General features: G+C 41.0%; 1 protein-coding gene across 1 annotated transcript in view; it reads right to left on the reverse strand.

The window, feature by feature from the left end:
* Positions 1–16,620, reverse strand: part of LOC146809856 (cytosolic phospholipase A2 gamma-like) — a 1,073,925-nt gene that overhangs the window by 474,818 nt on the left and 582,487 nt on the right. The window contains exon 8 of the mRNA XM_085616718.1: positions 3,879–3,932. Within this exon, the coding sequence (XP_085472844.1) occupies positions 3,879–3,932 (54 nt within the window). The remainder of the gene's footprint in view (positions 1–3,878; positions 3,933–16,620) is intronic.

The raw sequence follows: 16,620 nt of genomic DNA on the forward strand, positions 1-16,620 counted from the left end.
CCACGGCATGGGGGTCTGTATACATGGGTGCCTCTAATGGTTGTTCTACCATCGATTTGGAGTTAGAAGTTGAGGTGTTCCATGATTGGTGTAGTGTTGACTTCGGTGGTGGTGCAGCGGATGGTGTCTTTGTGGATGATGGCGACGCCGCCTCCGTATTTGTTGGTGCAATCCATGCGTATCATCTTGTATCCATTGGGTGTTGCCATAGTGATGTCGGGGTGGTGAGGGGTTTTGCCAAGTCTCTTTAATGAAGGCACATCTGGGGTGAGGGTGATGATTGTGTCTCAGATCTTGGTGGCTTGTCTGCAGAGCAATCTGGCATTGAGAAGGAGGCAGTGGAGTGGTTCTGTTGCCATCAAGGTTGGTTAAGTGGGTGTGGCGAAGGTTCCCACAGAGGTTGGATGTTCTGAGTTGCCGGCGAAGAGACAATGGTGGCAGGTGAAAAATCCTACCATTGATCTAGGTAACAAACAAACACCTGATTGAGGTGAAGCAAAGCAGCAATTGTTATTGCGGCATCTGGGCTCCAGGGCTCAGAGTTCTTCAGATCAGTATCTTTGGGTGGCTGGAGGCCAAGGTTCCTGGCACTGGGTGTGGTTCTGGCGCATAGAAGCATAGACAGAATTGTGTTTAGCATGCCGGTGGCACGCTCACTGTATGCGTCCGCTGCGCAGCCGGGCTGTGTTCTCCATTAAGCAGGTCCTGGAAGTCAGAGGCAGGGTGCTGGATGTCAGGAGGCGGGAAAGGAACAGGCAGGAAAGGGGTGAGTGGCTTCAAACTACAGGGCACAATAGGAGCAGCAGAGGGAGCAAAAGGTACGATAACATTAGTGGAATACCAGGTACAATAAAACAATAGTGGGAGAAAAAATATGTACAATTAATTAAGGGGAACAGAAACATATAGTGGCACCAAACATGAAACCCAAGTTAGCAAGAACTAATTTGCAAGGTAAAACACTGGTGATATTGACAGGAACAGACAAGCAATGACCGCAGGCAGGGTCAGTGAGACCTTCTGCAGGGGAGCAGATTGGGGGAGCAGGGCATACAGCTCTCTACTTCTAAGCATGCGCTGCACATTACAAATCAAAAGACAGACAGCCTTCTGTATGTGAAAGTAGACATTACCTACCATTTTCTTGCAGACATATGCCAAAGCATAATGTACACAATAAACATAATCTTCACAAAAATGCTTGTATTGTGAATGGAAAAAAAGTATAAATACCCACCCCGTATTTGACTATTGAAAAGCAGTAGGTACCCCTGTGGCACTCAACATAATTTGTCCTTTTCTGAAGACAGCTTCGTTCTGAATCTCACTGCAGCAACTGCATTAACCCCCAGACAACAAAATGCAGGAGATTTATTCACATATGGGTTTCATACATAAGGTTATCTCTTCTGCAGCCCTGGCCTTTTCTACTCTCATTTCCTCTGGCATTGTAGAATGTGATATTGTGCAATGTTTGCTAATCAGGCAATTTTCTAGGTAACGGTCTCGTCCTTGCCAAGCTTGCCTTGAGGGGTTGTCACTCCTTGTGTTGTTTCACAGGAACTGCTGGACGAAAGGTAGTACAAATTTCCATGCCAGAGTGCAATATGTACTTGCTTAAGGCTCTAATCTTCTTTCACAGGTGATTGAAAAGTGGTGTAGTACTGGTATCTTGGGGAGCTGACAAATGGATAAAGCTTTGGCCCTTCTGTAGGGTGACACATTGTAGTCAGAAGGTTGGACTTTGCGATAGGCAGGAACCTTGAGAGAAATTTACTATGACAAGGGCTAAATGTTTGTTTGGCCTTACTAGTGTAATGTTGCCACAATTCATTTGAAACTGTGGTGCTAATTTATGAGTTCTTGTGACAGTTTTGTGCCGTCGTTGCGTCACTTTTTGTGACGCTGTGGTGGCGTAAAACATGCGCCACGTGGCGACATATTTACAAGGTGACGCATCTAGGCAGATGCGTCACCTTGTAAAGCCCTGCACTACATTATACCTGCATCAGGTATTATGTATGCAGGGTGGATGTTCCGTTGCAACAAAGCCCCCTAGAAGTGTTGCAGTGACATCTAGAAGATTTCACTGCACCACTTCTGCGCCGCAACTGCGTCAAAACCTTATGCCTGCCTCATGGCAGGTGTAAGGGTGGCGCACGCCCTTTCACATGAGGCTTGCCCCATGTGAAAGGAACATTGCTGGAGTTGCATCACGCTTCCGACACAACTCCAGCAATGTGCCACTTTTGCGCCGACAGATACGTCAGGAATAGTGATGTCTCTGTCATTCCTTGCGGCATGATGCGTCATACTGTAAATATGATGCACCATTGGGGTCGCAGCGATGCACCACTGCTCTTAAAAGAGGCCCTGTGACTATTGGAGCATAGACTACTCCTCTCTATATAGAAATGATCTGACTTGCTCTTCATTACACGGGGAGTTGTCTCTGAATTCTTAATATCTGTCCTCATTCTACTGCTAAGAAAGTGAGTTAGTGGTCTGGGTATGGTTTTGCAATGGGAATCTACCACCCAAAGAAGTCACTGTTCATAGGATCTTGTTTGAGAAAGGAAAGGAGAGCAAAAATGACAACTTGTGGCTGTCATATATTTTAATGTTCATTGGGCATTGACTTATTTTGAAAATTCAACCGCAGGACAGTTGAAAACATGTTTAGTTAGTTATTTACTTTTACATAGTTTGACCCAGTCACTCAAGGGGGGAATGTACGGGTAAGTAGTAAGCTAGTCCTCAGAAGGTTAATTCATTCTCCCAGAGAATGTAGGGGTGATGCTATAGGGTGAGTGCAAAGGGCAGGCAGGGCCATCAGAAGGGACAGGGGTACTAGACTGGTCAGTTAGGCACATTTAATGCTATAGCAGGAGTGCTCCAGTAGAGCTGGCCTGCATTGATGTCTGGGCACTGTGGGGCCCAGGATAAAATGGCTGTGATGCAGAGACAGGCAGTATAGACAACTGATGAAGAGCTGCCTGCCAAGTGGCCCATGGCAGTCGGTAGTGAGGATGTGGACAATGGTAAGTGACACTGGAAAGGTCCTGAAGGAGCTCGTACTGGGGCAGATGAAAGCGAGCGCCCGGCTAGCATTCAAAATTATCTGAGGTGCCTGTGCAGAGGAGAGGTCAGAGAGGCCAGAGCTGCAATGACAGAAGGCTACCTGGACTAAATTGTGATGATAGCAGGCAGGCCCAGGTGTTTGGATTATGAATATTTATTCTTCTCACCCAAGGTCCCAGATCTGGCAGCAGTCATCAAACCTTATGATGGTTATGGCTGTTATAGTCAGATGCTGCACCAGGTCGAGGCTTGGGGCATTTGGATCAGGTATGTGAATGGGCATGTCAAAGGGTGGTTGAGCCTTCTGAAAGGAATGTCAGTGGGACCTGACTTTCTTTGAATGAAGCACTACATATAGAATGGGGACTGTGAGTGAGACATGCTGCTACACGTTGCCTGAAATGCCATTGTTTTTTTTGTGAAAACACAGTAAGTGAACTAGATGGCGTATGTTTTTGTGACGGATTGTTTCAGAGGTTGACTGTCAAAGTTGATGACGGCTGTCTCCTTAATTTACACCTATGTAAACTAACTGAGGAGTTATTTTAGACTGCACCTCCACTTGGGCAGGTGCACATATGGCTATGGACCATGGCCAATTCTCTTAATGACACAGCTTACATAAGATGCGGTGCACACAGTAGATAGCATTCCTGAAGCAAGTTCATGTTGCCTACAGCTGGGGGACTTGCCTGTCAGCACTTTATTATGTGTTACACATCAGAAATCTTCTATACTGAAATAACAGCAAAAGTGGCCATACATTCCCAATATAACATAAAAAGTATAAACAATACCTGCGAGAATGTAAAATGATTCTTTATTGCTTGCAATTGCACTTCCCCACAGCGCTAAAAGAAACATTAAGAATAGAAGATCAGGGAAGAATTTGCAATGCCTTTGTGAAATAGAGAGAGCGCTTTACATGTGCAAAAACCACAGTGTAGCACGTGTGTCAACAGGAGAACAGAAGAGCGGCATACACACAAATCAATACAGACAAACAATCATCCTGAGATCTGTGTACTGATTTCAATGTCTTGTTATTTCTTAACGTTCCAGTCTGTTAGAAGAGCCTTGATTAAGTGCTGTGTAGGAAACCACAGATTGTTAAATAATAAGAATTATTAAGTTTAGTAACAGATTATGGTATTTGTTAGATATATGAGCAAGCTGAAATGGACTTGGCCTTGTACCCTGATTTCTGAAGCCTTCTGGTCATGTGCCTGATGAGCTATTATTGATTCAGCAATAGCCACCAATCATAACTCTTGCATAAAATTCCATCTCTGGATGCCTAGTATGTGTTTGCTTTTACTCACCTTTCTCACAAACAGGCAACTGGGCGAAAGAGAAGGAGACAGGTGGATTCCAAGAAGGGCACTACTTCTTAGTCCTACCAAGGTATCTAAAGATATTGGAATAAATGCCTCACTCACTTTATCAAAACATGCTTCATCATTGGCGCCTATCCACACCCTGGTAGGATGGTACTACCAGGGCGAACTCAACCAAAAAGATGGGAGTTCTTAGATGATGTTTTGCTAGATAAGCAGGGATCCAGATAAAGAGGGAACGCTAAAAATAACACGTTTTTTTTCTTCTTTCTTGAAACACTCGACGTGACAGGAGTCTCAACAATGGCCACAAGAATAGGCCGGCAACTGAGTATGCAACCCTACAAACCCTGGTGCTTGAATGGGACAGTCATTACGGATCTTGACAGATTGAAATTACTTCTTCAGACTCTCTGATTGAAAAAATACTTAAGAAAGTGCCAAACGATCTGGGCTACTACCCTTTGGAAATCCCTTTCTTGACTGTGTGGACTAATTACCTGCCCTGAAGAAGCCCACAAGGGTGAATCACGTTGCCTTTTGTGTATTAAATAATGAATAAAAGGATCTACAACAACACTGAGTGAAAGACTTACCTTTTCCGTCATCACTGTTCTCCATCCCCTGTGGGATTAAAACCCTACGAATTTATGCTTTTACAATAATGCCTCTCTCATCTTTTGTATTCTTGTGTTGTATTTGAAACCATAGTGAGTGGCTGGTTTCCAGAGGTGGGCATTGATTGTTAGCAACTGTATGGAATATTATTGAATCCATTGTCATTTACTTAAAATAAACACTGGTAGTTGGTGCAGCAAGATATACCCTGCCACCGTGCATATACGTAGTAACTCACGGTATACTACAAAGAAGTATTTATTTGTGGGATGCTGGGGGTATGAAATAATTGACAGATTAAAGCTACTGAGGTTTAATCTCTCAATTAACCCTGATTTTTGTATGCTAACATGTTTCGGCCTACACCAAGAGCCCAACCAGGTCTGGGTCCTTCATCAGGGCTAAAGTATGTATCCAAATAAATAAATCCAGGATTTGTAAAGTGTGGCAAATCACCTGTGAGGCTCTCAAGGTGCTGAATTGTAGGCATTAGGAGATTATGTGCTTTTTCCCACATTCACGGGATGTTGAAACCGAGACTCAAACCTAGTTCCCACCAGATTTGAAGTTGGCAGCTCAGGCCATTATGACACATCCTCTCCCTAAATCGAATTCTTTACAATTACACATATATGTGTAACAGTCTTTTCAGCTATCTGCACAAAACATCCTATCGTCTTATTCACCTTGTTCCACGATATAATTATTTTAAGATTGATTTTAATATCTTTCTTTTATTCTTACTCCCCTCTGATGACAACTGCCGGGTTTTGCATATGCCTTTTTGTCTGCAGCCTTGAAAGTCTGCACCTGTCTGTTAATTATGCTATAAGTTGTGTTCTTACTTGTTACACACATTGAATTTCTTATACATTAATTCAAAAGCAATTTCCTCAAATTTTGAAACACCAGTGGAAATGCCATCATATAAATGTTGTACCAGCTCCCTGGCAGCTTCTCCATTCATGGAAAGCTCTTTTTGTATGCTCAGACTCACCTGCAATCTTCGAGGAGTCAGGCCTTCTGTTCTCTTGAGTTCTGTATGGATTCTGTTGTTGACAGCCTCCAGTCTGCATATTTTTGCAGCTCATCCTTTCTGATGAGAGCAACAGAGGCAGTACTCATGAACTGCCTCATGGCCTTCCTGGAGGACGGTGGCTAGCATGTGTATAAAGGCACAAAGGAGTCTCTTTTAAGGAAGTGAACGTACAGTTCTGGTTTTCCACATACCACCTTGTAGCTTTAATATGGAAGTGTGCTATATTTTCTTTTCTTTGTTTATACAAATCTTCAATGGCCCCTGTCATGTGATTTATTCATCATATCCTTTTCATGTCTATACACAATTTATTGACTTTCATCCATCTCTTTCACTGTGTTGCAGAGCAGCATGGTGATTTTCCGTAGGTTCTATGCCCATTGTGCTATATTTGTATCCCAGGTTTTTTTATTGGAGAGTTGGAAACATCTTCAGCTTGTTTTTGTCCTGCAACTATCTCCCTCATCTTCTTCCAGAATCACATTCTCTAGGCCTACCGCTGCCTGGATGTTTTTGCATGGCTTTTCCTCCAGTCTGCAACCCTTTCTGTGGACACCTTCCTTTTAAGCATTATTCATACAGTGGAAGGGAACTGTGCTTCAACAAGGAATCGTCCTTACCTCGGACAGCCCAAAACCCAAATCTGAAACGTACTCTAGCCTTCAGTCCTTGACAATAAACAAGTCACATTTATTTGTAGAAGGTAAGTCCTCATTTAAACCTTGCCAGTGAGATGCCTCCTTCTGTCAAAGTTGCACAACTATTCTCTCAGACCAGTACACTGGTGGAGATCTTTAGATGGTGGAAGTAGAGGTAACTTTAACCAGGTATCAATGGGTCCAACCGATCTTCTACACACTATAATTGCAAATTGAAATTTTCCAAAACATGATATACTTGTTAATTACACTACAGCTACACTCTTGACAGCCAGCAGGCAGAGATATGAAATACCATGTATTGAGTTTCCACAATATCACTGCCAAAATGTTTGTTTATATTGGTAAATATAGGCTAACTATAATTAACTCCACATATAGGTGTCTTGACAGTTCAGAATACTTCAAAGTACATAAATGTGAAGTTAAGAATAGTAAATCTGTAATTATCTAAATGCACTTAAGTCCTCAATATTTTGACTATGTGATTCTGGTAAGTCGATATTTACTACTCAATATTCTAGACTGCATTCCAGCTTGCTATTATTTGGTGAAGATCTGCACGTATCATAGATTTGTCCTTTAGATAAGAAGCATTATCTTTTATTAGCGCTTGGAATGTTATAACGACATAAAGAGGGACCTCAGATATATTACAGGCAGAGATGTCATGATTGAGATAGATAATTTTCGAAAACTAGAACCATTTTTAATGCAATTAAAAAAAAATTTAAATGAATAAATATTTTTTTGAGTGGGTATGGTAAGTCAAAAATATCATGGTCCCTTTTTTCCACTTCTCCACAATCACATTTTCAGTTTTTAATTGTAGTCTCTCAAGGACCTTGTAATGTGATAATTGATTTTTAGTGTTTTTTAAAAAAAAAAAAAGTACGCGCACCGTACGCGTACGGTAAAAAAAAAAAAAAAAGTTTTTAAAAACATATGTAAAAAGAAGATGAAAGATAAGGTTGGCTCTTAAAAGAACCGTTGTGTTCATGCAGGGACAGAGGAAAGAAAGCATGGAAAAATTAGTCTCTGTGACAAGTGTGCTGATCTATTTTGTTGTTCACTAGGGAAACACTGGTCTCCCTATGACAAATTAGATCATGACAAGAGGCACATCGAATATCAACCCTCAGAAAACGAGGGTTAATTTCCAGAGGGCCAGCAGAAGGAGATGCTCCCCCCACAGATGAAGGGCTCACCTGACCTGCAGAAGAAGGAGTCAGCCCTGCAGATGATGGTCCAGGCTGAGCTGCTGTGGATGTACTTGCTTGTCTTTCTGAAGAGTTACCTCCAAAAAGATGACCATGTGTCCTTCTGTGTACATCCTGGAGGTGTCTCTTCATGGTGTGATTCCCAAAGGAATACTTCCTGTCAGGATTACCTCTAGAAAGTACACGCTGACACAGCCTGCAAGTTACTAAGGGTGCATTCACCTTTTGCTGGCCTTCAGGAAAAGTAAAATAATCCCATACATAAGAGGGCTTTTGTTTCCTCGATCTCTGCCTCAAGACAGTGCTGCTAGTGCTAGCCTCACTCTCAGAAGAGCTCTGCTGTTCTGCCATCGTATCCCAAAGACAAACCAGCTCCTTCTCCCAAGGGATCACAAGCAGAAATGAGGGGAATGGGTGTGGTGTAGGAGAGTTCTAGAACTGAAAGTAGTTTCAACCAATCAAAAGTTGTGTTTCATGATCACATGACCTACCGTACGCTTACGGTACGCTTACGGTACGCTTACGGCAAAAGTGCGCATGCGAGTAAAAAAGACACGCGCTTGCGCGCATGCGCATAACAGTCACTACCCGACACTTCCGCGTAACGTGCGCGTGTAGCGTACACGCGTACGCGTCCCACGCGGAGGACACGCATAGATAAATTGCGGACGTTGCGTAAACTGTACGCTTACCGTAAGCTTACGGTACGCGTACTAAAAAAAAATTTGAAAAAATGTATTGCTAATAAATTTTACATGTTTATTTTATAAAATATATAAAAAAAAACATATTATAGAATTTTAAAAATTTAACCATAGTCTTTAAAAAAGGATAGAAAATTAAAATAAAAATATGTTTAAAAAAATAGAAGAAAAAAAACAAAATTAGCATTTAAAAAACCTTGCAAATTCACTGAAAAAACCATGGGTTTCACACACGTTATAGTTAGGACTTAGCATTTAAAAAACCTTAGAAATTCAGTGAAAAAACCATAGGTTTCACACACGTTATAGTTAGGAATTAGCATTTAAAAAACCTTAGAAATTCAGTGAAAAAAACCATAGGTTTCACACATGTTATAGTTAACTGGACATTTTACTCGTAAAAAACCATTGAAATTGCCCCGTTATAGTTAGTTCAGCTAACTATAACTCGCGCACCCGCAATGCACTGCTGATGACGTCACATATTACATCACTCATGATATGGTCAGTGACATCACTCATGACATCACTGATGACATCTCAAATGACATCACTGATGACATCACTGATGACATCATCCTTGTGATAGAGTGGCAGACCTCCTCTTCCCCTAATATAACCTTTGATACACACAATCAAAAATAGAAATTAAAATTTTAAAAACAATGGACATACCAATACCAGTTACAACAACCTATACAGTAATTCTAAGATCCAAATACACATCCACTCATTCACCAACAGTCCTATACAGTCACTCATACATGTACTCACTCATCATATGTACTCATACACGTATACATCCTGTTACACAATGCCACTCATCCATAGAGGTACTCACACACATAGTTAGTCATGCTAATAAAGAATCAAACATACATTTACTTGCATATACAGTTATACACACACCACCACACTTACTTCTACGGAAACTTACATATACTTAGTCTTTTAAACAATCACTTATAGAAACACATACTTATTCATACAGGAACTCTTTCAATCTCTCACTCTCACATATACTCACATATATACACCAATAGTCACATATACTAGTTTAAAACATATGTCGTTACACATAAAGACACTATTGAGACAGTCATTCACTCACTAACACACCCATACATACACTCATCCACCCATACAGTCCTGCACACATGCTGTCTTCAACACATACAAACAATGAGTCCCTCATTCATGCACCCATGCACTACGTAATACCCCTCACCGAACCAGACACTCACACTCATACTGATACTCAAAAAACCAACTAATAACCTATTTAGACACTCATGTAGCTACACACCAACCCATGCAGCCACTTATACACAAAGTGAGAGACTGATACAGATATTTACATATTTAAACATTACTCACTAAGCCATGTATTCACTAAGATACACTTAATCAGTCAGTAATACAATCAATTTTTCAAAAACATTTCATCCATTTAGACACTTATATACCCATTTATTCTTCCATCGACCTTGAGATATACATATATAAAACATATTTAATTTTCAGAAAAACACACATTCACTGGATGATGTCATCAGTGATGTCATCAGTGATGTCATTTGAGATGTCATCAGTGATGTCATGAGTGATGTCACTGACCATGTCATGAGTGATGTAATTTGTGACGTCATCAGCAGTGCATTGCGGGCGCGCGAGTTATAGTTAGCTGAACTAACTATAACGGGGCAATTTCAATGGTTTTTTACGAGTAAAATGTCCAGTTAACTATAACATGTGTGAAACCTATGGTTTTTTTCACTGAATATATATATATATAGAACTCGGTTTTTTACGAGTGGAGCGTTTGATGAGTCTACGCCCAAGACCTCCAAGACAGGAGTATGCATCAAACAAAGCTCAAAGTCAGGGAACAGAAGGAGGAAAAACCGGCGATGGGGCAAACAAAACACAAAAAACAACGTACAGACGGAAAAAAAGGAGATGAATAACACAATAAGAACAGAGAACACAGTAGTACATTTAACGACAATGGCTTCGACACAAGAGGAAGAACAAATCCTTGCTCTAGGATAATCATATTGCAAGGAAACAAATTTTGATTACATACAGACCAGAATAGACTTGTATCACTTCATCCGTAAATTAAAATTACGCAAACATTTCTTCAACACCAAAGAAAGGATTGATGTTAGGGATCATGGTGGCACCATGCCCCCAGGACCTGACACCCTAAGTGTAGCGGACATGACCTTCCTAAGAGACATGACGGAACTGGAAAAGAGGACACAGCCGATGTAACAACCAGCGGTCAAGCAGCAATTAGCTCGGATCTAAATATATGTGCAGCTGTGGTCACATCATTCCGACCCGAATCTATTTTCAACCCTTTAATGCCTAGGGATAATATTGACATTTTTGCAGATAAAATGATTAAGGACCTCAAACTATTGGCAATTGAAAGCAGCAATATTTTCAATAAAACTAGGCATAAGGAACCGACAAAATATTCAAGCGTCATGCAAAAGATAAAAGAACGCCCCGACATTGTTGTACGATGGTCGGACAAAGAGGGCAATGTTGCACTTTGGCCTCTTGAAATGTACAACAAAGAGGCAATGACCCAACTATCGGATAAGGATTGTTATACACGAATCAGTGCCACAAATATCATCAGCATTAAAGAGAAATATCATGGATGTTTGTACGAATGGAGAAGGAATGGGTTGATAACAAGAAATTATTTGGATTTCATGAAGAATGACTACCCTGTGATACCTCAACTTTATTTGCTCCCGAAAATCCACAAGAATGCGGAATGTCCTCCGGGCAGGCCAATCATATCCGCCATTGGGAGCTTATTTGAAAATTCAAGCAAATTTATTGACTTTTTTCTTCAGCCATTCGTACAGGCCTTGACATTATATACTAAAGACACCGGAGATTTCCTAACCAAAATCTTTGATTGCAACTGGCATGAAGATTACGCATTTGTCACACTGGATGTACAAAGTTTATACACGAGCATCAGACACCATAATGATCTGAATGCAGCAAAATACTATCTGAGTACAAGGGACATAAGTTTTTATCAACATACACTTATGTTATTACATATGATGGAATGGTGCCTAGAGAATAACATTTTTATGTTTGATAGATTGCTTTACAAACAGACACAGGGCACAGCCATGGGTACTTGCTTCGCCCCCAGCTATGCGAATTTGCATATGGGCTGGTGGGAGGAGCAAGTACTCATGAGGGCATTTAACACTCATATGTCTGAAAATGTAGTTTTGTACCAACGCTACATAGATGATATTTTTATCCTATGGGAGGGCAGTGAACAAAGTGCCAATGATTTTGTGGATGCAATCAACAAAAATGACTTAAATCTAAAATTCACGGGTACCATGAAAAGGAAATCCATTGTATATCTTGATTTGGAATTGTATACTATTAACAACAAAGTACATTCACGCACACATAGGAAAATAACATCAGGGAAAGCCATTCTACATGCCCAAAGCTTTCATCCTGTAAAATGTATTGAAAGTATCCCCTATGCCGAGTGTCTGCGTATGAAACCGAATTGCAGTACTGCAGAGAGCTTGAAAGACTACACAGATAACTTGTTTAAGAGACTTAGCAACAGAGGCTATAAGTCGAAAACCTTAGAAATAGCAAAACAGAAGTGCTTAGCTATTACTAGAGAAGATCTCCTATTTAAAAACAAGGAAAGCAAAACAATATCAGGGGAGTCAGTAAAAAAGACACCAAGACTAATTACAGGATATAACACATACCATCATAATTTACGGAAAATCCTGTACAGACACTGGCCAATAGTGCGATGTGATCCTACCATAGGCCCATCTTGCACCAAGCTTCCCCAGTTAACCTTTAGGAGAGCCAAGTCAATGAAACAAGAACTTGTGTCCAACGCTCCTGCGCAGGACAAAGGTATTAGTTGGCTCAAATCCCAAAAAGGTTTTTTCAAATGCACAAATTGCAAAGCCTGCAAATATGGAATTAACACCAGATCAGTTTCCACTCCTCTAAGAAAAACCCCATTTGAGATTAGGGAGAATTATACGTGCAAAACAGATTTTGCGGTATATGTGTTACGTTGTACCTGTGAAAAAATGTACGTGGGAAGTACCATCCATCCCGTACATATAAGGATACTACAACACCTAAGGGCCATCAGTAATAATGATCCTACATATCCTGTGGCCCGCCACATTAATAAAGTACACGGCGGCAAAGCGGAAGATCTTTCGTACTTTGTTATTGACAGCATAAAGAAGAACATCAGGGGTGGCAACAGACAACTAGCACTTAGGAGACTAGAGTCAAGATATATAATCCAGTTGGATTGTAAGATTCCGAATGGTATGAATGCCAACGAAGCTATGAGTGTACACCTTTAATTATCTAGCACTAGTAGAAATATGATGTAGAAGTCTGCCCAATCTAAGATCTTTAAACCAACCCCACGAGATCTGACTCACTCTTTCTTTTTCACTTTTTGCTTTTCACATTATGTTTCATATATCACATTCCTATTATTTTTATTGTGTTTTACTTTTAACTATTTAGGTTTGCCACCATCACTAATTTAACTAAATCAAGTATAGGTAGGATTCGATGCCAGCAATTTATTAAAGAGCCCACTTGGGCTTTATGCTGATATGCTGATATGTTTTACATTGTTTAAACATTGTTTGTATACGCTTATATATTACATTGTAACTCACAGTGACTACATTAAGATGACAATTATTTTATTTTGCATGAGCAAATAGAATGTCGAAAATATTACATAAATCCATACTAGGTTAATTGTGATATAGGTGGCTAATGCTTTACTTATTAAGGTATTACGAGTCGGAAGAAATATATTTTTCTGGTAGTATTTTTTCTATGTTGATCACTGTTTCACTGGTTGCCAAGTGACCCTTTGGTTTGTGTCACATGTATGGTAAATGCTTAAATTAACTTACCAGAGTGAGGCCAGACACAGTGAGCAAGGCGGACTCGTCCGCTGAAACGCGTCTGGGCCACATTGTTGTAATAAAGAAATTTTCTTTGAATAGCATCCCACGGAGTCAGTGCCAGTTTCTGCATGCGAGATACCAAGGATTGGAAGAAATATATATATATATATATATATATATATATATATTTCCATCAAAGTGCCCCAAAGCAACGAAGACGCACTCGAATGCTGAAGGAACCAACCGGTTTCTTTAATTTGAAAGCAGGCATCGGCATTACATGAAAGATTTCTCCAACCTGACGCGTTTCGAGGCTGTTGCCTCTTAATCATAGGTAAAATGAATATTCACTCAGCAGATGTCTCTGATTAGCATGCCTCATTTAAATACCCATAGTGGGCCGTGCTTCCTGCTCACGTGATTCTTTTTGCATGCTAGGATTTGTAGTCCGTTTCAGAGTCATTATTACACCATTAGTAGGCTCCGCTTTGTAAATAAAATTATTTCTTCTTGTTACCCTTAGTGGGCCATGATGCCACGCATGCTTGAATTTCTCCCCTTCTGCATTGCTGTCAAGGCGCAGGCATAATTCCTCGCTTTCAGCCCCTTGTATTTGTAGATGGTGCTGTCCTCCACGGCAGGGGTGCCATGTAATATATTTCCATCAAAGTGCCCCAAAGCAACGAAGACGCACTCGAATGCTGAAGGAACCAACCGGTTTCTTTAATTTGAAAGCAGGCATCGGCATTACATGAAAGATTTCTCCAACCTGACGCGTTTCGAGGCTGTTGCCTCTTAATCATAGGTAAAATGAATATTCACTCAGCAGATGTCTCTGATTAGCATGCCTCATTTAAATACCCATAGTGGGCCGTGCTTCCTGCTCACGTGATTCTTTTTGCATGCTAGGATTTGTAGTCCGTTTCAGAGTCATTATTACACCATTAGTAGGCTCCGCTTTGTAAATAAAATTATTTCTTCTTGTTACCCTTAGTGGGCCATGATGCCACGCATGCTTGAATTTCTCCCCTTCTGCATTGCTGTCAAGGCGCAGGCATAATTCCTCGCTTTCAGCCCCTTGTATTTGTAGATGGTGCTGTCCTCCACGGCAGGGGTGCCGTGTAATATATTTCCATCAAAGTGCCCCAAAGCAACGAAGACGCACTCGAATGCTGAAGGAACCAACCGGTTTCTTTAATTTGAAAGCAGGCATCGGCATTACATGAAAGATTTCTCCAACCTGACGCGTTTCGAGGCTGTTGCCTCTTAATCATAGGTAAAATGAATATTCACTCAGCAGATGTCTCTGATTAGCATGCCTCATTTATATATATATATATATATACATAAGGTGTTATGCTTGGAGAACCGTGGTGTTTGTCGAGTGCTTTTCAATTGAACGACCAACCAAGCCTGAGCGTGATATATGTATATATATATATATATATTCACTGAAAAAACCATAGGTTTCACACATGTTATAGTTAGCGGAAATTTTACTGATAAAAAAACCAATGAAATTCCCCCGTTATAGTTACTGCAGGCAACTATAACTCACGCGACCGCAATCCTCTGCTGATGCTAATACTGTATTTAGACACTTATTTGCCCATGTCTTCTTCCATACATTTTTAGCTATACATATATTACAAATATTTTTTTTTCATAAAGACACATATGTCATCAGCAGAAGATTGCGGTCGCGTGAGTTATAGTTGCCTGCAGTAACTATAACGGGGGAATTTCATTGGTTTTTTATCAGTAAAATTTCCGCTAACTATAACATGTGTGAAACCTATGGTTTTTTCAGTGAATTTGCAAGGTTTTTTAAATGCTAATTCCTAACTATAACGTGTGTGAAACCTATGGTTTTTTCAGTGAATTTGTACGGTTTTTTAAATGCTAAGTTACTTTACGCCATTCGTGGCGTGCGCGCCCACTTAACGCAGTTCGTTCTGTGCGCGCACGGTGCTCTTTGCGCACCGTGCACGCACAGTGAGCACGTGGTGCGCTTCGCACACCGCGTGCCCACGTTACGCTAGATGGGCCATGTATGCACGATGCGCTTCGCGTACCGTGCGCACATGGAGGACATATGATGCACTTCGTTTTGAAAGGTATTATTTTACTTTTTCGTATATTTTATAAGCCATGCACAAATGGTGCCCTTCGGGCACCATTTGCACACGGGGTGGAGAGAGTGTGGATAATTTTTTATTTTATTTTTATTTTTTTAAAACTTTAGTTTATCTCATCTGTGATAAGCCATGCACAATTGGTGGCCTTCGGCCACCAATTACACACGGGGTGGAGAGAGTGTGGATGATTTTTTTTTTTTGATCATTTTTTACCGTACGCGTACGGTAAGCGTAATCGGCGAAATTACCGAAAAAATAAAAATTCCGTTTTTGGCCTTGGGGGATCTTTGGGGACTCCCTCAACATGCCTATGTGTGTGGGAGCTGTCTAAACAGCCCCTTTACATGTTTTTGGGCTTTAAATTTTAAAAATCACTCTCAGTGCGAGAGAGAAAATGGCGACCGCCGCTTCCTGGTTTCGGCCGATTCGAATGTTTACTAAGATCTAAGAGCCAATCAGAATCGCGCTCGCGCTCGCGCACGCCACCGTACGCGTACGGTAAGCGTACCGTAAGCGCACCGTAAGCTGGCTCAGATATATATATTGATTTAAAGGCTATTTTCTCAGAATCTACTGAACAGATTTACACCAAACCTACAAAAGGCACTTCCTTGACCTGAGGACTACCTCTCTGCCAAATTTCTAGTAATTCTGTTCAGCCGTTCGGGCTGTAGCCCTGTCTAAAGGTCCTATGGAAAAATGCATGGGAAAAACGCGTTTTGGGACCCCCCTTTTATCTCAGCCCTCGCTTGACGAATCCCCCTGAGACTTTCAGGGTAGGAGCGGAGCGTAGCGCCCCACCTATTTTGAAAAATTCGCGAGGATTCGTCGACCGGCGCAAAAGTTAT

The sequence above is a fragment of the Triturus cristatus genome, chromosome 7, assembly GCF_964204655.1.
Source record: "Triturus cristatus chromosome 7, aTriCri1.1, whole genome shotgun sequence".
NCBI lineage: Eukaryota > Metazoa > Chordata > Amphibia > Caudata > Salamandridae > Triturus > Triturus cristatus.